The sequence below is a fragment of the Macrotis lagotis genome, chromosome X, assembly GCF_037893015.1.
Source record: "Macrotis lagotis isolate mMagLag1 chromosome X, bilby.v1.9.chrom.fasta, whole genome shotgun sequence".
NCBI classification, from domain to species: Eukaryota; Metazoa; Chordata; class Mammalia; order Peramelemorphia; family Peramelidae; genus Macrotis; species Macrotis lagotis.
In genome coordinates, this window is record NC_133666.1 from 31,097,213 (window position 1) to 31,119,105 (window position 21,893).

The 21,893-nt window shown below is 42.4% G+C and overlaps 1 protein-coding gene across 1 annotated transcript in view; it reads left to right on the plus strand.

The window, feature by feature from the left end:
• Positions 1 to 3,246: 3,246 nt before the first annotated feature.
• SLC9A6 (solute carrier family 9 member A6) overlaps positions 3,247 to 21,893 on the plus strand; it is a 32,885-nt gene continuing 14,238 nt past the window's right edge. The window contains exons 1-10 of the mRNA XM_074208618.1: positions 3,247 to 3,637; positions 7,320 to 7,519; positions 8,715 to 8,792; positions 9,132 to 9,208; positions 9,510 to 9,622; positions 12,110 to 12,215; positions 15,752 to 15,893; positions 17,419 to 17,524; positions 17,900 to 17,988; positions 20,207 to 20,320. Of these exons, the coding sequence (XP_074064719.1) occupies positions 3,310 to 3,637; positions 7,320 to 7,519; positions 8,715 to 8,792; positions 9,132 to 9,208; positions 9,510 to 9,622; positions 12,110 to 12,215; positions 15,752 to 15,893; positions 17,419 to 17,524; positions 17,900 to 17,988; positions 20,207 to 20,320 (1,353 nt within the window). The 5' untranslated portion in view covers positions 3,247 to 3,309. The remainder of the gene's footprint in view (positions 3,638 to 7,319; positions 7,520 to 8,714; positions 8,793 to 9,131; positions 9,209 to 9,509; positions 9,623 to 12,109; positions 12,216 to 15,751; positions 15,894 to 17,418; positions 17,525 to 17,899; positions 17,989 to 20,206; positions 20,321 to 21,893) is intronic.

Here is a 21,893-nt window from a genome sequence, read left to right on the forward strand (position 1 = left end):
TTGAACTCAGGTCCTCCTGACTCCAGGGCCGTTGTTCTATCCACGGCATCACTTAGCTGCCCCAAAGATTGTTCCCCTACTTCTTAAAAAAATTCAATTTCAATGTACTTTCAGGTCTTCATTTTTCTTTCCTACCCTTTCCTTGACTTCAATTGAAAATGCAAGGGAAAAAAAAGACAAAACCCGTTACAAACATGTATAGTCAAGCAAAACAATTTCCCAAATGAGCCATATCTAAAGAAATGTTTCATTCGGTACCTTGAGTCCATCACGTCTCTATCAGGAGGTGGGGAGTATGTTTCACCATTAGTTTTGAGGAACTGTATTTCTGACTCTCTACTTTTAATCTTGTTCTCAGAGTTAATTTTCTGGAAGTTTTCCCAGTCCTCAGTCTCAAGTTAGTGCTTTTATATTGCTAACTTTCTTCTGGAATTTATTTCCTCAATCCTTACCTCTGATTTTGAGAGTCCTCTGGCTTCTAATCTTTTCCTACTGTTTCTTCCTCCAGGTAAATTTTCTCCATCCCCTCATGAACGCAGGTGGAGTGTGAGTCTACTCCTGGCTACATAATGAGAAGACTAAAAAAGAATAACAATGACTTAGACATCTGGGCATCCAGAATGAGAAAAAGGAGACATCACGTGCCAGGCAAGATCGACTATCTACCACCAGTTTGACCATCTGATGGCAGCCCAGGACCCTGGACCTAAGAGCCTTAGAAATGGCAGTGCTCTTCAAACCACCAGCCCCAGCCCGCACAGCCATTAATGAAGGGAGACATTATTGTAGAGAGGGGGCTCACCTTTCTCTTCCCCAACTGCCAAATGGACCAATAGAAGGCTAAAGTGTCTTGGTAGTAGTAGTAGCACATCCCACTTCACCTCCCCTGACCACCATTTTCACTTCCAATGCAACTCACTAGAATTCTCCTGGAAAGCAACTGTGGAGAAGGGACCAGTCATCCCAACCAATTGTCAAGGAACTGCCACACACACAGGGCAGGAGAATCAGTCTAGCCCCATGAAGGACAGGAGGTAGCATGGGTCACCACTATCTTCCCTTCTACCCTGATAGGGTCACCCTAGGACCAAGAACCCAAGAGAGACTTGGGAATAGCAATGCTTCCAGCTCAGCGTCCTCAGCTATCATTCTGGTGGAAATTCAACCTGGCTACTGCTCCTGCAATGAGTATATAACAGACATGGCCATTGAGGGCCCAGAAAGGAATGAAAACAAGCTTTCAAAGTCCTTGAGTGTAAATGACCAGTGTAAATGACATTAGAGAAGTATTACCATCTATTGCTGCAGAGTGCTAAGGACCATGGGATTTTTTCATCTGACTTGCAGCATGTCAAGACACCTGCCTAGAGTTAAATGTGTAACTTTTAAGTTGGTTTCCCTAACCTTTGACCTCAAACTGGCAATTTTAGTTGTTGTGGAAAGTCTTACAACTCTGAACATTGCTGTTGTTTTTGTTGTTTAGCTGGTTCAGTCATGTCAGACTCTGAGACCCAATCTGAGATTTTCTTGGCAAAGATACTGGAGAGGTTTGCCATTTCCTTCTCTAGCTCATTTTACAGAGGAGAAAACTGAGGCCAATTGGTTGCAGTGACTTGTCACACGGCTGCTAAGTGTGTGAGGCTGGAGTTGAACTCACAAAGTTGAACTCACCTGACTCCAGGCCTTGTCCTCCATCCACTGCCGCCTCACCTACCTGCCTCCACTCCTTTGGTAGAGAACATTATATGTAATAGAAAGAGATCTGGATAGTTGACTGGAAGAGCCTTTTTGAATCTTGCTTCTGCCATTTGCTCTCAGTGTGACCTTGAGCAAAGAATGTCAGAGTCAAGAAGGGCCTAAACAAAGATCCTCAAGGATTCTACAACATACCCAATAAATTGCTTATTCCATTTCTGAGCAAAGGCTTGCCATTAAGGACAATCTACTACCTTTCAATCAAATGAGATTTTAAAGATATTTCAAACCCTATGTAAATGTTGAAGAGGCAGTGTGGGATGATGAGTAGGGCAATGGCAATAGAATCTGGAATAACTAGGTTAAGATATTCATTAGGTCTGTGACGTTGGGCAGGTCATTTAACCTCTCCCTGTGCCTCAGTTGCTTCATCTACATAATGAGGGCATTGAACTCAATGGATTCTCATTGCTCATGAAGCTGATTTTGAGCTTCCCAACATAATTCTTTGAATGAAGGGAAGTATATTTGTGAATTTCCATGGGGAAAACTAATCTCTTTAATACTGATTGAATATAAGAGTTAGAAGGGCTCTTAGGGTTGTGGAGTTAATAATAATAATAATGTTTGTCCTTCATTTTTTTTTTTAGGTTTTTGCAAGGTTTTTCCCATTACATCAGGGAGGTGATGCCATGACAAGCACATGAATTGTTTTTGAGTGGGGGGGGGCTGTGCTAAGTCACCAGCCTCCTGTTTTCCTCTGAATCCATTTGAGTCCAGTGGCCAGATAGGAATCAGGATGACTGGAGATGGCCCTGGATGTGAGGCAATTGGGGGTGAAGGCATTTGCCCAAGGTCACATAAGTAGTAAGTGGCAAGTGTCTGAGGCAGGATTCGAACTCCTGTCCTCTGGACTGTAAAGTCAGTGTTCCATGTACTGCATCACCTAGGTGCCCTTTTTATGTAGTGAGCATTTGTGAAAATGGTGCCTTTTTCATTTTCTAAGTGGGTGCCTTTGAGCAGGAAAGTTTCCTTCTCTAGGCCTCAGTTTCCTTCCTTGCAAAATGAGGCAATTTGGACTAGATGACCTCTAAGTTCTGAGAGTATGGTCTTCCAGTTTGTCCTCATTTTACAGAGAAGGGAATAGAGCCCCAGACATGGGAAAGGACTCGCCTAAGGTCCAATGGGGTGTTGGAAGCTGGGTCAGAACCGGAAGCGTATCTCTTGGCCCACACTGCTTCTTTTCCATGTGTAAGGGGTCTGTCCGGAAATGATATCCCTGAGGATCTTGCCTGGCTGACTGGAATCCAAACACTGGGTGCTTAATCCACGGTGGACTGGGCTCGGCGCCTCCAGGCTGGATACTGCCCTCCCCGGCGGCAGGGGGCTGGACTACATGACCTTCCTCCCACTCACCCGGCTGCAGGGGCGCTGCTGAGGCGGTCCCTTTAAGAGCTCCGGCCGCGAGGAGTGGGCGGCCGCTCGATCAGCCAATGGCGGGCAGAATTGGCCTAGGCCCCGTCCCCCTTCCCATGAGCCCTCGGGAGTGGCCGGGGACAACAAACGGCATCTGGTTCGGGGGGCGGATGCGGCGGCATTGGGGCCAGGGAAACCATGGCACTAGGCGCCTGGCGAAGGGCTCCCATGCGCGGCAGCGGCAGCTCGAGCCCCCGCAGCCCCGCGCGCGGGCGGCTTCTCTGGCTACTCCTGGCCGTCGGCGCCTGCAGCTGGGCGGGCGCCCAGGACGGTGGCGGAGCCGGAGCCATCGGGGCCATGGAGGAGGAGATCGTGTCCGAGAAGCAGGCGGAGGCGAGCCACCGGCAGGACAGCGCCAACTTGCTCATCTTCATCCTCCTCCTCACCCTCACCATCCTCACCATCTGGCTCTTCAAGCACCGGCGGGCCCGTTTCCTGCATGAGACCGGCCTGGCCATGATTTACGGCGAGTGCCTCCCCTCGGGCCCCCAACCCGCCTCTGCGCTCTTCTCGGGGACCCCGGGGAGGAGGGGCCGGAGCGCGCTGGGGAGATGTGCCTCTTTGCCAAGGAATCGGGGTTCCCTTGCGGGGGGGGCGGGGGCGGGGTCTGGACTCGAGGAGCCCCCTCGTCCGATTCGACCTCGCCTGGTCTTCTCGGCTCCCTGGCCTCGAGGTGTCTTTTAGCTCTCCCTGGGTGGTCACACTTGAAGCCAAGGGTCCCCGGGGAACCCCTGTGTGGATCCCTAACAGTCAGCTGGGTCTCCTCAGCAACCTGTTGGGCGCAGGCTAGTGGGAACTTCCCTAGACCCCCCGCCCGAGGTTCAGGTTGGCCCAGGTCAGCGCACGAAAGAGTTAAAAGTTTTCCCAGGACGCTTGTTACTACCTAGAGATGCAGACGGTTAATCTAAAACTAATTATAAGCACCACACATCTGCAGTCATGAGATCCTTAACCCTTTACGAGGGCTCTCTAGAGCTTTCGGGCTTGGCTTCCCCGCACCCCCCTTTCCTTTCTTCTTTTTCTTAACGGGGGAGGAGGGCAGGAATGGCCAGAGGCCCCCTTGGGAGAAACTGATCTATCTCATTCCTATACTGCTGCCTCTAGAGAGGTATTGTTGTCTGTCTTAATCAAAGATGACTCCAGTGAGCGATCACTGTCTAGATGGGTCTTTGTTTATGTCTGAAGAGGTCGTTGTCGACAAATAATCCCTTCTGCACAGCATACAGGTGAGATTGTTTTTTTTTCCTCACTTGTGGCTGTGGCAGGGAGCCCGCTAATGTTTGCCCCTTTGCCTCAGACTCAAGTCAGTTGAAGACTTTGGCTCCCAAAGAGCCACTCCATTCATGAAATGTTTACCTCTGAGTATGTATCTCAAGGAGGATAAGAAAAGGTAGTTCTCTGTGAGTTTCAGAAAAATGCACCCCCCCCCCCCAATCATTTTCACTCCTAAGGTAAGGATTTTCTTACATTGGAACACAGCATAGCTTTGGAAACTTAGCTAACTTTTCCTTCTCTTTGCCTTTCTAAAGACACGAGAGGGCACGATCCGATCCGTGGAAGGCTTACATAAAACTTTAGAAATTGTGCAGTCTAACATCTGGGGAGGGGTGGGGGGGGGTCTCAGTTTACCATGTTCCCTAGCTTTTGCATAAAATTGGATCTTCCATATTTTGAATTTTTTCACTTTAATTTTTTTAATCCAAGTAAATAATCTAGATAGCTGGATTTATACATCTTGCTATAAAATGCTCAGTCTCTATTATCATGACTAACATTTATTGGGTACCTACGGTGTGCTAGAAATAACCCCCAGACTGTAAGACAGTCTACTCTACTTAGCCAGACAGAATGAAAACACACACACACACACACACACACACACACAAATATCATCTACTGATTGCAGCTGCCCGTGTACCATCTGGTAACTTCCCATTTTAACCGATTATTCGTGCTAACTAGATGCAAAGCTCTGTTGTTTCTATACTTTCGAGGTGCCATCAATGCCCTCTAAATTCTGGTGCTCTGAAACAATATAAGGTTCTATATGTTAAATGCCAGATTTTCCCTTCTTAGGAAATCTGGATTTTCCTAGGTTAGGCTGGCTGAAATTCTATAAATGCTCAGTTGTATGTTGGAAGCATAAAATCTTTCTCTGATCATTTTAAAATGTTGCATTAAAAAAACAGGTGGGTCACTTTTAACCTTTGCTAACTGGATAAAGATTAAGCTCACAGAACCAGGGAATTTTAGTAGAAACGATTAATTATTGCATTTGCTGAGAACATAAAATCAGACAAAAGCAAGGAAAGGATGTCTATTCCTCTCTGGGTTTTGGGAGGGGGCGTTTTTTTTCTCTTGCAGTGCCTAATAGAAATACACTAATTTAATTTTCCATGTAAGAAGCATTACTCAAAGCTAGGGGAGAACAAACAGGAATAGGGCTAGGTTTTTAGCATTTTAAAGTTTAGGGGAATATAAGACAGGTTAAAAAAAAAATCTTCATTTTTGTTTAAGTGTTTTGGAGAGGACCAGAGAGCTGTGAGGGAGAAGCTCCTGCTGGGAGGGTCAGAAAAGGCTTCTTGAGGTGCCTACCTAGTTTGGACCTTAAAGGTGGGGATCAATTTCCACTCTGGACTGGGGACTGGAGTCCACTCCAAATGTGCAAGGGCTCTCCACTGACTATTCCCCCTTGTCACTTGTTTTTCTTTGATGACTCTCTAACCTCTCAAGGTTTCTCAGTATGTAAAATGGGGATTAGTGATATTTGTCAATCTTTCTGTCTCTGAGGGTTAGGATGAGCCTGGATGAGAGGTTGCAAAAAGCTTTCAGATTCTTAGTGCTACACAGAGTAAGCTTGGTTTGGGTTTTTCTTTGAATCCAATTGAGTCTCTTTCCCAGTTTTTTCTTGTACCTGTCACTTTTATTCCTTTCTTGCCTACCCTCTATTAAGATTGAACCCACTGATTTTTTTTCTCCCTTAGCTTCGAGTCAGTTTTTCTATTTGAATTCTAGAAATTAAAAGGGATAGGAAAACTCTTTAACTCTGCTTTTCTCTTGAAAAATAATATTTTCTGTAAAGACTAGAGATTAGATAAACTAATGGATTAGTTGATTGTCCATATTATACCTCAAAATCTAAGCATTTGAGTATTTTTGTTCATTTAGCTAGCTTTCTTAAAGAATTTAACATTGTCACACTTAAACAAAAATTATTAAGTTGAGCCTTACGTTGATCTTCCACTGTGATAAGAATGTCAGTTTGCCTATATAAATAGTAATAAGAAGGGTTAGAACAATTCTTTTTGTTTTAAGCTTCAGGCAACCTAAAGGTCACTTATTGTGATTTATTGAAGATTGTTCCGAGGGTAACAAAAATTGTAGTTCATTTTCTGACTATTCTCTCTGTCTTGTTAGACTGTGAGATCTAATCCAACAGCCTTAAAAAATGAGTAGATCAAGGGTGTGTGGTGTTTGTGTGTGTGTGTGTGTGTGTGTGTGTGTGTTAAAGACTATAAAATGTTATCTGCTTTGGCTGTGATCGATGACCAAATGATAAGATATCTCATCTTGGGCATCTGAATCTTGATTTCTCCTTCTGCAGACTGGAACAATGAATTGAAATCAACAGGATGAAATTTAAGAGGGATAAATTTTTGGCTGGGAAAAAACCCTCACAAATTGTCCGAGCATGGGAAGAGGGGGAACCTGTCAAATGAATCATGGGTGGGGGTGGAAAACTAATTTTTAATATGATTGCACTATGAAATGGGGAAGTCATGCAGTGGAGTCTATGAAAAGATGATTTGTAAGATATTTTCTCATTAGGTAATCTTCCTGCTCTATTACTTATATGCTGCTCTAGAAATATTGGGGTTAGTGATCTGTGATATTACACTGGGGAAAATTACCCATCTGTCCATCCCCTGCTTATGAGGATGTCAGGTCCTCCGACTTAGGAATTGAGCAGTAATTTCAAACATGTTTGTATTCCTGCCCGAGTACTGATTCTGAAGCCCCGGCTTGGCTAACATCATTGATTTTTTTTTTTTTTTTTGCGTTGAAAACCAATGAAGTTTTTAGGGGATTTAAGGAACCGGTTGATGCCTACAAGGAGCTCACAAGCATTCTCTCTTTTTAAATTCCAGGGCTTTTGGTTGGCTTGGTGCTTCGATATGGCGTTCATGTTCCGAGTGATGTTAATAATGTGACATTAAGCTGTCAAATGCAGACAAGTCCGGCTACCTTATTAGTGAATGTTAGTGGAAAATTTTATGAATATACACTGAAAGGAGAGATCAGCTCACATGAACTCAATAACGTGCAGGATAATGAAATGCTTAGGAAGGTAAGCTTCTAGTTTTGAATTTTTTTTTATTTCTAGCAGCAAAGTGATACAGAAGGGGAAAAAATGACCCATGTTTTTAACTCAATGAATTCTTAATATACACAGAAAAATGTCAGTTAGCTATATAATGCTTAGGATATTTTATTTTCTAATTAATTATTTCATTAAGTTTTCAATTTTGACAAGTGTTCCAAATATTTCTAATCTGCCTTCTTGCCTTAATCTTTCTTTGATTCAATTGTTGCAATGCTTCAAGATGCTTAAAAATAATAACTCCTCATGCTGTAGTATTTGACAGTTTATCAAAGAACTCTCCTCCCAACAACCTTATGAGTTAAGGTAGTATATGAATACTACATCCCCATTTTTCAGATGAGGAAACTGAGGCACTGAAATGTTAATGGAGTGCCTTGTCCAAGATCACATGGCTAGTAAGTGCTAAAAGCCAGGATTGATATCCAGTTCTCTTTTTTTAAAACCAGTCATTTCCTGATATATTTCTTCCCCTCCACCATTGACCCTTCCCTTGGAACAAAGGAAAACAGTTAAGCAAACTGACTGGCAAAGCAATCATGTCTGGAAATGTAGGCTACATTCGACACACATCCTTATGTGTGTCTTCCATCTTTCCAGCACTTATTTCACCACATGTACTGCTGTATCAGTTCCTACCATATGGAGTTTTGAGAATGTGGATTCTATAGGGGACTGAGTTGACTCTGTCCTGTCACTTCCCTCTTCCTTTTCCCACTATGCATAGGCACTCCAAAAGTTGTTTGCCTCTACCTCCATTTCCCATTCCCACCTTGGTCCCTTTCCCCTAGCTTTTCTATGCCACATTTGCTGGGGTTTTTACTTTCTCCCCCCCCCTTCCCTTAAATTTTCCAGTCTTCTTCCCTTTGGTCAGCAAAATAACCAAGGATCCATAAAAGAAGAATCCACTGAGTGCTTGTCACAGCATTCCTTTGAACTCAGTGTCTTCTCTGTTGGAAACTGGCTAACATTGTTCCCCTTAATTTCTTTCTGTTGAATTTTATTTGTTTTAATGATGAAGTGGCCACACAATAAGTTAAAATAACATACTTATCATTTAATAGTAGAAGCTTTTAATTTACTTTGTGGTTTAGTGTGAGGGCTTACAAAATATTTTTATTTTGAAGAACTCAAACCTTTTTTTTTTCACCTTTTTAAACAGGTAACCTTTGATCCTGAAGTATTTTTCAATATATTACTTCCTCCAATTATCTTTTATGCGGGATACAGTCTGAAACGGGTAGGTGCTTGCTTCTGTACTTAATGGGTGCTAAGTGTTTTTTGAATTCAGTTGATTTTCCTATGTACATGTGCTTGAGGATCTCCCTAGTCTCCCTAACTCTTCTTTCTCCAGCCCCCTCTCATCTTTTGCTTTTTTTCCTTTTCTCTTTTTTTCTTTTTCTCTTACTCTTCTTCTTTTACATCCTCTTTTTCTGTTCAGGCCCTCACATTGTTGCCTTTTTGACTCTTATAATGCATGGTATATTAACACCTGAGTTTTGAGTTTTTGTTGTCAGCCAGTTGGTATGTATCTCACAAACGTTGATCAAATTGAGTAACCAGAGATTTTGTTTTTTAGAGGCATTTTTTCCGAAATCTTGGTTCGATCCTTGCTTATGCTTTTCTGGGGACAGCCATTTCTTGCTTTGTGATAGGGTAAGTATTTGTAGCCTGAGATAATTAACCTGGATTCCAAGATCTATCTAAATGTGATATATGTATCCATGTACCTACATTTGTGCCTGCATCTATGGCTTGTTAGAGCATTGTATCTCTGAATGTCTTTGTGGTACAGTGTTTTCAGTTCCCCTTTTGCTCATATTTCTCAAAAGACTGGACCATGTTTCCATGTCCTAGCGATAACATGAGTTGAGATCCCCTAGAAGATACTTAACTGGGTTTCTATTATTCTCTATTCTCTGTTTGTGTCTGAGTTGTGGATATTTGTACCCAACAGGTCAATCATGTATGGCTGTGTAACCCTGATGAAAGTGACAGGACAGCTTGGAGGTGACTTCTACTTCACCGATTGCTTGTTGTTTGGTGCTATTGTATCAGCAACCGATCCAGGTAATCCTTCTGGGAGCCCATTCTGTGTCTAGTTTCCTTTTTGGCAGTGTGGCTCATATGTTTCATTTTTTCTTGTAGGTTTTCTCAATCCAAGCAGTAAAAACCACGGTCTGGGTTTCTCTGTGGCTTAAGCACATACATTGATTTACTTGTACTTTATTGACTGTTAAATTGGATGCTATTTAAGACTCAAAATATTTTTTTATGTAGTACCAATTGTGGTGGTACGTGTCTTTTTTGCCTGATAGTGGGAACTGGGTTAAATATGTTCGTTAAATTGGTAACATCTAAACAGTTCTTCCACATTCCTAGGAGAGTAGTCAACTAAAATCGTTGCAATTGCAACTTCTGGCTTTAGAGTTTCCGAATGACAAAGGATGTGAAATGATGGTTGCAAGTCATTTGTACCAAGTACACTTTTAACTCTACTGGGTACAGTTTAATTGTGTTGGGAGGCTTTTGTTTGCCTAGCAGAAAATGCTTCTCCAAGATTGGATTTATGCTTACTAAGAGGTGTTTAATACAGTCTTTCCAGTCTACCCTCCTACGTGCTAGTGTTGCAGGGTCAGTTTAATTAGAGTGAATGGGATTGTAGACCTTCACTTCCAGCCTTAGTTTGGTGGACAGCCACATTCCATTGAGGGATAAAGGAGGCAGGAAGCACAGAGGCTGAGGTTTTCAAGGGCTCAGTCAGAAGCTTTGCCTCTATTGCATCTTTTGGTCTCATTTGGAAGAGACTTGTTCCCCTTTGCCTTTTGACCTTGGAAATGACCTCTCTCACTATCTTGAAGTCTCAAAATGTGGTAAAGCTTAAAGTTACCTCTGAGAAACTCTTTAGGCTTTATGGGAAAGGGAGGAAAAATGTCTCCTTTTTTCTGGTATAAGTTGACCTTGGATTAAAATCAGGCAGGATGTTTTGAGGCCAGCAGTTGGTATCATTTACCATTTTAAGATGGCGCTCAAGTGATTTTCTTGAAGACCTCCAGGGCTTTCTTCTTAACGTTCGTATGTACAGGTATCAGTACAAGGTTATCTTAGCCCAGAAGGCTCAAACCTTATGGCTTTCTGCAGCCAGCAGTTTAGTTGGTTGTTCTTTTCCAGGAGCCAGCAAGCACAGCCTCCCTTACCGAAAGAGAATTGCCCATACTCTTCCAATTCTCGAGGCAGTCAGATTACTTATTCAAGATGATCTGTTTGGCCTTGTTGTTTCAACCTCCTGTTTTTTTTCCTTTGCTTGTAAAAAGTAGCTAGTGGGTTGGTTCAAACAAAACCCCTTTTTCTTGACTCTTCCAGATAGACATCTTTATGTTCACTTGAAGTAGACAGACATTCTCCTCAATCTTTGCCTTGGACAATGGGACTAACCTTGTCATGTTGCAGCAGCTCACCTTAAGAGAGGAGAGTCATAGGTTACTATTTAATATTCTGGAAGCCACGCTTGGTCCCCTCATGCTTTGCTATTATGCTATCTGTATGTTCCAGTTGAAGTACTTTACAAGGGAAATTGCATCTTTTCGAAATGCTGGCTTCTCCATTTTAGTTGCCTTTGGTAGAGGCTCTAGCATTTTTGGACTACATTAATCTTTCATGGTAGCCTTGGTTTATGCAGCAAGTGGGCCGTGCATGACTCAGCAGTGGAGGTTATAATACATATGGCTTCAGTCTCTTCTTATTTCTCTAGGGTTTCCATATAAGTAGTTTTTTCAATGTGGGTGAGTTACTTTGCTGCCTCCCTCTCTCCCCAAGGCAGTAATGAATCAGTATAATTGACTTCTTGTTATAGTAAATAGCCCACCTGTTATTGTGGCCATTATCCTTGGTGGAAGATTTTGACACCAACCAAAAACCAACCTTGTTCTTGTTTTCCCTATTGTTCATGTAAAGCATTGTTCTTGATATTTGGATGCCTTATAGAGAAAACAAACTAAAAGGTAAAGTCCACAGTGGACTCTCTATCTGTCTGTCTGTCTGTCTATCTATGTATCTATGTATCTATGTATCTATCTATCTATCTATGTATCTATCTATCTCTGTCTCCCTATCTCTCTCTGTCTGCCTATCTCTTTCTATTTTTCTGTCTTTATACAATTTCTACAATGTAGAAGGGAGATGACTACTTGCTATAAAACAATGAATAAGATCTAGATGGAAAAGAAAGATGAAGAGATGTTTTTGAAGCTCTTGTTCTTTGTGTGGTTCTACTCAGTCCTCCTGAGTATTAAGAAAACCCAATTCTTTTAAGCTGCTTTGGAGATGGGAAAAGAAATTTTTGTGTGCATGCAATTGAGAGGATGGTGTTTTTGATATAATAATATAAAAAGAAATTTTGGCACCTAAATTTGTGTTATACATTGTCTCAGAATTTTGTGAAAGAGTGAATTTCTGGGAAAATGATTCAAGTACCTTTTATTATAAAGAAAATCACTTGTGGTAAGTATATTGACAATGATCATTCTTAAAACATTAAAAAATTCTTGTCTTTGTCAGTGACTGTTCTCGCCATATTCCACGAACTTCAAGTTGACGTTGAGCTCTATGCGCTTCTCTTTGGGGAGAGTGTCCTTAATGATGCCGTTGCTATAGTGCTGTCTTCGTAAGTGTGTTGGGTTTTGTTTCTTAAAACTTGGGTTCTGAGTGTGAAGTATTAGGGCATAAGAGCCAAAAGCCACCTATATAAACCAAATGTAATCTGGAGCAAAATATTTCTAAGCTGCATTATCTAACTTTATTGTTTGAAGTTGCTATCCTGATGTATCTCCCCCCTCTTTCCATAATAGATAGATTAAAAATTCTGTGGTCCTCCAATACATTGAATTCCCTCCACTACTGACTAAGTCCCCCAAGGTGCTCTGGATCTGTTCTTTCCATATATGGGTGGGGGGAGAATAGAGGAGACAGAAGCCCATATATTTTTTTCTTTCATTCCCTTTCTTCCTCAGGTTTCACCTTCTACATATGATAGCACTAATTTCACCAGCCTAAATACTGTTTTTTGCCTTGCTGCCAAATGGGAAATCATTCTTTGGGCATTGGCTGTCCTGTACTGGTTTCATTTCCTCCTCTTAAGTTTTGTCATTTAGAATTTGGGTTTTAGATTTCAGGGAGTATCGTTCTAGAAGGCCTTCCCCCCCATCTCTCTCATTTTCATCCCTGAATTTTTGCAGCTGTTCAGCTAAGACTAATTTCTTATAGAGATTCAAACAGTTTCACTCCTTTGGAGAACCTCGATGCAGAATCAGAACTGTGCACTAATTAGGAGTAGGAAGAACGAATGCTGAGGCTTCTAAGGCACTGTTTTTTTCTAAGGCACAGTGTTGTTTTCCAAGTTGCTAAAAACAACATATTCTTTGTTGTGGATGGAATGCTGTGCATTAGTTGCTGAGGGAGATGCATCCAGCCTCTGTCCTCATGGAGCTTTCAATCCTTTTAAAGATTCCAGTTTTCTGGACCATTTGTTTAACTCAGCTCACGGATGCTGACTTCAAAGAGGTGAAGAGAACAGGGGAGAGCTAACTTCTTGATTGTCCTTGTTCCCAGAAAATGTCACTGACAAAACAGTCTGTCTTTCTCAATGGCTTCAGGGCTTGAGCGTCGTGGGGGGGGGGGGAAATAAAAACAAAACCTGTTCTGACTCAGATATACTCTCAGCTTTTTTTTCCTATTTAAAACCAGAAATAATATTTTAGAACAGTGGATTTAAAAGATCATCTGTGAAGCTTTGAGGTATGATATAGAAGTAGAAATGTTGCAAAGAATCATTTTTAAAAATTCCCTTGTCATTATTGGCTGGGTGTGTCTGAAGAGGTCCTCTTTGAAGAACACCAGCTAGAATAATAACTTAAATTTCTTCAGCACTCTGAGGTTGGAAAGGTGCTTCCCTCGCTTACCTCACCCCTCTCTTTCCCTGCCACTGTTCTTCCCATTTTAGAGCTGAGTGGATTCTGTGACCACTTGACCACTGAGGAATAAAAACTCAGGCCTCTGTAAACCAGTGTTCTTTACCTCACACCCCAGTGCCTTTCGAGAGGCTGCATGATTGTCTTAACCCAGTTGGATAAATGAATTCCCATCTCAAAGCAGGGAAGAATCAGACTGGAGCAGGGTTTCACTGCCCCCAGGGCATTGAGCGCTTTTAGCAGCACCCTTCATTTGCTTTTTGGATAGATCCAAAATCCCAAGTCTGGGATGGCTGGGTAAACCAGTTTAGATGGATTGGCCCCCCTCTGATACCAGCATCCTCTGCATTGGAGGAAGGGGAGCTGGGCCTGGGTCTTCCAAGTGAGAAAAGCTAAAGGAAGCCATTGAGAAAAGCAGTTTCAGGCAGCTCAAATTATGTCCGTGAGATAAGATGTTTGCTTGATGGTGAAAAATCTGAGCTAAAACCAGTCTGGAGGGCAGCTTTTGTAATGAAAGAAAGCCTTCCATTTGCTTGTAACCCCTGGTCAATCTTCATTTTCCACTGACATTTTGTTTTGGGGTCCTTGGAAGTGAGTATATAGATGATCAGGGTGATTCATTTTGATCACCTATATATTCTTTGACAAGGGAAAAGCTGAGGGAAGAGCAACCTTTTCAAGCCAAATTATAGGTGTTTTATTGGAGTCATTACTCTGAAAATAGCCCTCAGGGAAAGGAAGCAGCCCTTTCTTATCTCTGGTCAGCTGTGGCCCAGGCTGTTATCCTGAGTGTGTCTCTTCATAGTGGAGTGACCCATACCATTAAAAAAAGAAAGAAAGAACATACATTAGTTCATTAAAGGTTATTATATAGTTATTTGAGCAAGATGATGTCTCACCATCAAAGACTATTATATTATTTTGAAATGTTTCACTCACATGTTTACATTTTTAGTTTTGAGTCAGTATGAAATTTTGATGTCAGCCTCCATTTGCCTCAGTTTTGTATATTTGGTCTGGTTTTTAAGCACATTTTATTGACTTAAACTGGTGGTTAGAAAGAAAGTCTTGCCTGTTCAATAGACCAAGCATTTTTATACTTGTAATCAGAAGCATATCGCAACAGCCACAGGGCGGATGATCGAACATGTGTTTTGTCTGTTTGGAGGGTGCCCTGGCCACCCCCTCACCTACCTATTACTGATGAATCTTCTTTGATAGCCTGAACTGACAGGACATTTTTTCTCCCTATAGTAACTAGTTAACTGAACCCAAACCTGATTTAAGAATAGAGTGTCATCACTGGGGACCTAGATTTTGCTGTTCAAATCTGTGTTTATTTCAAAGGGTGAATGCTGCCAAAGTCCTGTTGAGCCCAGACTTGGGTCAGAAAGTTGAGGTAGGGGTGACTTCCCGTTCAGTGAGGGGTTTGACTCTTATGGAGGGACTTGAATAGTTAATATTCCAGTGGGTTAGGGAGAAATGGATTCACTGGAAATGCTGCCAAGTGGATTGTTAGACATACTTGAGCTCCGTGAGCAGTCTCCGTGGGTCCTCCTCTCTACAAAATGTTCATTCCCCTGGGTAGCTCTGGGGGTGGTTCTTATGGCTGAAAAGTACTTTAGGCAAACCAGGTTGATAGCTCGAACAGCATGGATGTATTGATGCCTCTGCTTAGAATAAGTGGGCCCAGTTTGCATTATCTTGGTCACGTTAGTATCTAGGGTTGTGAGGCACTCATTCTAAGGGAACTCTGTGTGCAGATAGCTGACTCTAGCTGCTTGAAGGAGAGAGAGCTCAAGGCCTAATTCAGATTTCAATACAGAGTCCAACAGTATTTTTTTTAATCTAGAATTGCAATTGACATTTAAGCCAAAACTGAGGTCTTTTTGGTTTTTATCTGGAGGTTTGGACAGATAGTCTTTGCTCTTATTTGTGTAATTTGAAGCCAAATAGTCCCTTTCTCCAACACCAACCAGCCCCCTTCTTGAATGTGAGTTTTCACCTAAGAGTAGCAAAGTCTTCTTTTTTTAAAAAAAAAATTTATTTATTTAAGGCAATTGCGTTAAGTGACTTGCCCAAGGCCACACAGCTAGGTCATTATTAAGTGTCTGAGGCCAGATTTGAACTCAGGTCCTCCTGCCTGCAGGGCCTGTGCTCTATCCACTGCATTGCCTAGCTGCCCCCAAGTCTCTCTTCTTAAGCAATAAGGGAGGTCTCTCTTCTTTTGCAGTTCCATCGTGGCGTACCAACCAGCTGGAGACAATAGCCATACCTTTGATGTGACAGCCATGTTTAAATCCATCGGGATCTTCCTGGGGATATTCAGTGGTTCCTTTGCCATGGGAGCTGCCACAGGAGTGGTCACAGCTTTGATATCCTTTCATTATTCTCTTGGGAAGGTGTTTCTATGCCTAGCACTTATGCTCTGGGTTTTGAAATGTAGGCCATCATATAGGGATTATTTTAGGACTGCTGAATCTTACCTGTTGCTTGTTTGTTCTTTCAAAAGATCAGGTAACAACTTTGACCAGCTAGGCATCAGTGAAAAGGCAGCATAGTAGGTGTGACTTTAACAGCAAAAGATGAATTTGGTGCATTGTCACCCCTACTCCTTTTTCTAAGTTTCCAGAACAAATTGATGTGAATGTATATACGATCACAATATTTTCTGGCTTAAAATGCCTTGTTGGTTTTTTTCTCCTTGGCACTGTGGTTAATGAGAAAAGCAGGAAATGTCAGCCTCTGGTGTCCAATAGGCCACGTATTTAGCTTGAATAAATAGAAGTCTGAATAGTTTCATCTTCTAGAATGTTAGACTTGAGGGGGTGGGAGGGAATAAGTACTTATTAACTGTGTCTACTGTTTGCCAAATACACTACAGATAATAACTCACAACAACCCTGAGAAGTAAGTACTGTTATTCTCTTCATTTTATAGATATGGAAATGGAGGCAGACATATGAAATGACTTGCCCAGGGTCGCACAGCTAGGGAGTGTCTGAGGCCAGATTGCAACTCAAGTTCAGGTCTTCCTGACTCCAGGCCCAGTGCTCTGACCTTTGAGAGATAATAGTGTCCGGTCATCTCACTTCACAAGTGGGACTGAGGCCCAGGGAAAGGAAAGGACTTGCTCAAGTTCAGGGAGCAAGTAAAGTAGTGTAGCTGGGACCTCAGTTCTATTAATGATCTTTGCTTTTTGCTTAAGATTTCTCCCTTCTAAAGGCAAGGATCTCCAAGGGTACTTTAATTTGCTTTTGTGGGGGGAGTTGGTACTCTTTGCTTCTTGGAAGGTAAATAAACAGACCCATTTGTGCACCTCATTGTACTGGTAATCAGCCAGAAACAATCATTTTTGAGGTGAAGTAGTTAATCTGTTCCTCAGTTTCCCCCTGTGTACAATGCTTGACCATTTTCCCAGGTGCTTATAGGATAAAATGAGCCGGGAAATGCTTTGGAAAATCAAAAAGGCTAATACTGATACACCATTTTAACATGGACACACCTAAAGAGAGCTTTGTCAGGTTTTATTCTAATTTACTGCTCTCATCTCTTCCTTATGTTATGTTCTCCACATATTTGGGGGAGAAACCAGATGCCTAAAAAGCGCTTTGACTAGAAAGAATATGGTTTATGAAGGAGAGGCTACAGGTCCCCCTCTTGGTGAGGTCTGGGGCTTCCTTACCTTTGAGATCCCGGACTGTTCACTGACTGCCAGGTTCAGAAGTCTTGCTGCTGCCTTTTGGGTCCTTGTTGTTATTTTTGATTTCAGTATTTAGACTTTGTTCTAATAATTTTGAGGGGAATGGAGAGAGTATATTAACATTGAATAGGAACGTGCTAGTTTCTCATGCTGAAATTAAAGTTTCATCATGTTATGACCGACCTTAATAATTGTACGTGACGAAGTTCACTAAACTGCGAGAGTTCCACTTGTTGGAAACAGGCTTGTTCTTCTTGATGTCTTGGAGTACTTTCCTTCTGGCTGAAGCCTGGGGTTTCACTGGTAGGTCATATTACCTTTGTGATTTTAAACATTGAGAGGGAATAACTGGGCTGACTGCTCTCCCTTCCCCCCTCCTTCCTTCTCCTTCCCCTCCCTTCCTTCTCTTTTCTCTCCTCTTTCCTTCCTTCTCTCCTCCACCTGCCCCCCCCAAAGGAAGACGGGAAGAAAGAGTGAGCCTCTCCTCAACTACAAAAGTGGATTTCTCAAGATTGTAGTCCCCCCCCCCAAATTTTGCTTTAAGAGAGTAAAATTACTTTTTGTATGAAACCATGGGGGGATTGCAGAATTAAGGGAACTAATCATAAAAGAGTTCAGAAGTTCTTTTTTTGCTAGCAAGTTTCTTGGCTAACTCTGGCCTTTTGTCTTCACTTGCAGGTGTTGTTGCAGTCCTGTTTTGTGGCATCACACAAGCACACTACACATACAATAACTTGTCCCCGGACTCTCAGCATAGAACCAAGCAGGTGAGAAAGACCTTGGAACTTGCTTAGAATTTGCCAAGCAGTAGCCTTTGGACTGGATGCCCAACTCCCCTTCCATGACTTAAGTCTTGTTTGCCCAATCTGGCCCCCAACACCACCTCCCCTTCCCCAGGAGTCAGGGTGGACAGGATGAGGAGCTTCCCTACTCTTTCAGAGTTCTCCATCTGTAGCAGCTTTGAAGAAGTGGAAAGGGACTGTGTCTGGGAGGTCCAGAAAAGACTAACATGCCTTCCCCCTCCATTTCGGTCTCATCACTGACAACTCTAGGGATGCTGTGGCCTTGGAAGCAGGAGGGGGCTCCAGCAAGGGGGGCTTCTTGAGTGATCCCACAGACAGGGTATCTGGGGATCAGGCAGAGTCTGGGCCCTCCAATTTGCAGGCTAATGAGGGAGGGAGGACAATGAATGAAAAATGTGCCAGATACAAATTTGTACTTGATTACGACTGTGTGGAGAGAGTAAAGTGTTCTCAGGCTGCTTAAGTGATTAGGACCAGGCGGGATTAGTTAGAAAGGCTGCAGTAACTATCAGTGAAGTGGCAGCAAAGACATTTTTCTTGTTAACGAATTGAGTTCATGGCTCCAAGAGACACTGTTTTTCCTTTCACCTCAGAGACAAAGTATTTTTAAAAGAATGTTTTGTTTTTTAAACCTGGGTCACTCCTTTTTACAGATTAGTTTAGTCTATCTGTGAGGCCAGTATTTTGCTAGGTACAGTGGGTAGATTTGAAAGAGACTGAGAGAGTGGGAAAGATGGAGAGAGGAGAGAGAAGGGGGGGGGAATACAGAGAGAGGGCCAAAAAACAGAAGGGGAAATAGTAGGAAAGAGAGACAGAGAAGGTGGGATGGAGACCCAGGGAAAAGCATAGAGTTGAGTGAAGGGAGAGAGGAGAGAAAATGGAGAGAAGGGGCCAGAAATAGAGGGAAGGAGAGAGAAAACTGGGAAAGAGAGGGAGAGACAAACAGAAAGGGGAAGAGAGAGAAATGAGGATCCAGGAAGAGAGGCCTTCCCTTATAGCCCAGGGAGAGAGAAAAGATTCCTACAAGTCAGAGTGTATAATCCTGATTGTTCAATAATGATAAGATATGTGATAATAGTCTTCAGAGAATGCAGGGCTCATGGTAGTGTGGACTTGTCAGGAATGATTGAGTTGGACCTTGAAGATCTGGGGCAGGGGCAGGGGCAGGGGCTGGGGCTGGGGCTGGGGCTGGGGCTGGGGGAGTGGTGAATGACTGGGCAAGAAAGATCACAATGATATCTTTGGAATCTGATAGAGAGCAGCCCTTTTTATTCAGTTCCTTATAAGAAAAAGGGGGGAGGGTGGAGTCTTCCATGGAAGGAAGTCATTGTAAAGAATATAAAGTAACCTAAGCCTTCCTTTCCACCTTTCATGGAGATAATCATCTCATTGTAGACAAGATAAGTGATAATAACCAGTGAACCTGAACCTTGATCCTGAGGCAACATGGTAGAGCTAGCCTTGGAAGCAAGAAAGAGACCTGAGTTCAAATCCCCCATTTATCTAGGAAACCATGGGCAAATCCCCTAACTTCTTGGAGCCTCAAAGTCCTAATCTATAAAATGAGGATTCTCCTTCTTAAATTGCCTAGCTCCCAGGATTGTGATAAACCAACCATGAAGCAGTCCAGCCATGCAAGAAGGTGAAGAGGGTTGGCAGGGAGGAGTCACTAAAGCATTTTGAGCAGAGTTGTGAGTTAATAAGAATGATGGTTTAGGAAAATTCATTTGGTGGAAGGGAATGAAAGAATGACTGGATGATGATGGAGGAAACAAGAGGCAAGGAAATCCTTTAGGAGACTATTAACATTCATTAAGGTGGGAGATGATGAGTTTATACTCAGGTGATAATAACAATCATGGGGTAGGATGTAAGAAAGAAATATAAAAGACTTCTTCTAAATCTGCCCAGCCAAGTTCTGTAATGATGATCCAGATGACTAGGAGAATGATGATACCATTGGTTGGCAGAAATAGGGAAGTCGGAAAGGGGGAAGCTAAGTTTTTGACCTTCAGATATGACTCCTGGAAAGTTTTTGAGACTGGGATGGACAGATACACAGTTTTCTGTGTCAGTTTTTAGGATATGTGAGTGAGCACTTGTTTCATGTGATTCAAGCTTGGTTGAAGATAATGTAATTATTTCTTCCCTAGAAAACATTTTTATAATCACTTTTTTTTAGTTGTTTGAGCTTCTCAATTTCTTGGCGGAAAATTTCATCTTCTCATACATGGGACTGACACTCTTCACCTTTCAGAACCACGTCTTTAACCCAACTTTCGTGGTGGGCGCTTTTGTATCCTTGCTTGTCTGGTGGTATGGGGGCAGCATTTTACAGTTACACTAATTTGGATGGGGAGGGCACAAGAATGCATTTATGATACAAGTGTATACAATTTCCTCCATCCCAAAATATCACAATTCTCCATCCCCCCCCCCCCCGCTTGTTATCAAATTTGTTCAGAGATGTTGATTTCTAAAGCATACCTTCAGCCAAAAATTCCCTACATTTCAACAAATTGTCCCCCCCTCCTCCCAAATGCATGTTGTTAGTTAATAAATTTGGGTCAGGGATAGGAACTGGAGGGATGGTGATCAAGAGCAGCTCGACTCTCTCCCTATTCTTCCTTTACTCTCCATTCCTCTCACCTTGGGGGGTGGGAAAGGGACAGTTGCTCCTATGAGAATAGTTTGGCAACCACTTGGAGCAAGCCAAGGGTGACTGCAGCAGTGCTGTGGAGATAGGAGCAGGATGTGGTATGCCCAACACAGTGGTACCTGTCTTTATTGCTTGCTGGCCTACTTCTTTGTATAGCTTTTTCTACAGCTTTCTCCCTCTTCTCTTCACTTATGGGGTACTAGGTGAGACAGGTGTGGGGGCATTGCAGGTGATGATGAGGTCTCTGAAAGTTAATCGTGTGAATCTCCACATGAAGGAAGGGCCTCGCCATCAGCAGTGGGCCTCAAAGGAGGGTTCTTTGCTAGCCATGAGTAAGAAAGGAGATAAAGAAGGGGCTACTCTTGTTACAGAAAGGCTGCTCTGTAAACTTAGCCTAGCAGTTGGCAACAGACACAGGGCATAAAACAATCGATTACTAAGGAAGAGAAAACATTGGATGAGAAGCCCACTAAAGAAATATATTTCCAGTCTGTGAGAAAAACCAAATGAGGCAGAAGCAGGTAACCAAGTTGTAAACAAGAAAATCTGAAGAAAATTCACTCTGTTCAGAAGTGCAGTTTGTCCTTTGATCTTCATAAGAGAATGTTTACTTCAACATTGGCTCCTCTAAGGCCCCAGGCTTTGCTTTTCTCTTGGCTTCTTCTACTTTTCTCTGTACTTAGTTTAGAAGAGTGACAAAGACAATTCTATAATTAACCTATGAAAACAAGGTGGAATTGTCAAATATCTTTTCTTCCCACTTGGCCGTCAGAAAAGAGGAAAATATGCTTCTAACTAAACTTTGTTTGCTTGACAGTAAGCCCTTTCTTACCAGTCAGACAGGAGGACTATACTTGGATCAGGGTCCCCCCAGATCTTAAAAGGGCAAAGTAATTAAGGTTCCCCTGTTCTACATCCTGAGGAAGGGTCAGTTAAGAGGCAATAGAAGTCAGTGCCTAACAAATGGGACAAGAAAACACTTTGATTCTACCAAAATTATCACATAAATGAGTCAATTTTAGTCTTCCCTCAGATTTTTTTTTTAGTGTAATTCTTTAAAATTAGATTTTCATTCATCTTCTAGTGAATATTCAGTGGGTGATTGGCAGCCAGAAAGTTTGGAGAGTTAGAATTTTCAGTGTTGAAGGGGCCCTCAAAGGCCATCCCATGCCCAGCTGGTGAATTCCATATACAGCAATATCCTCAGTAG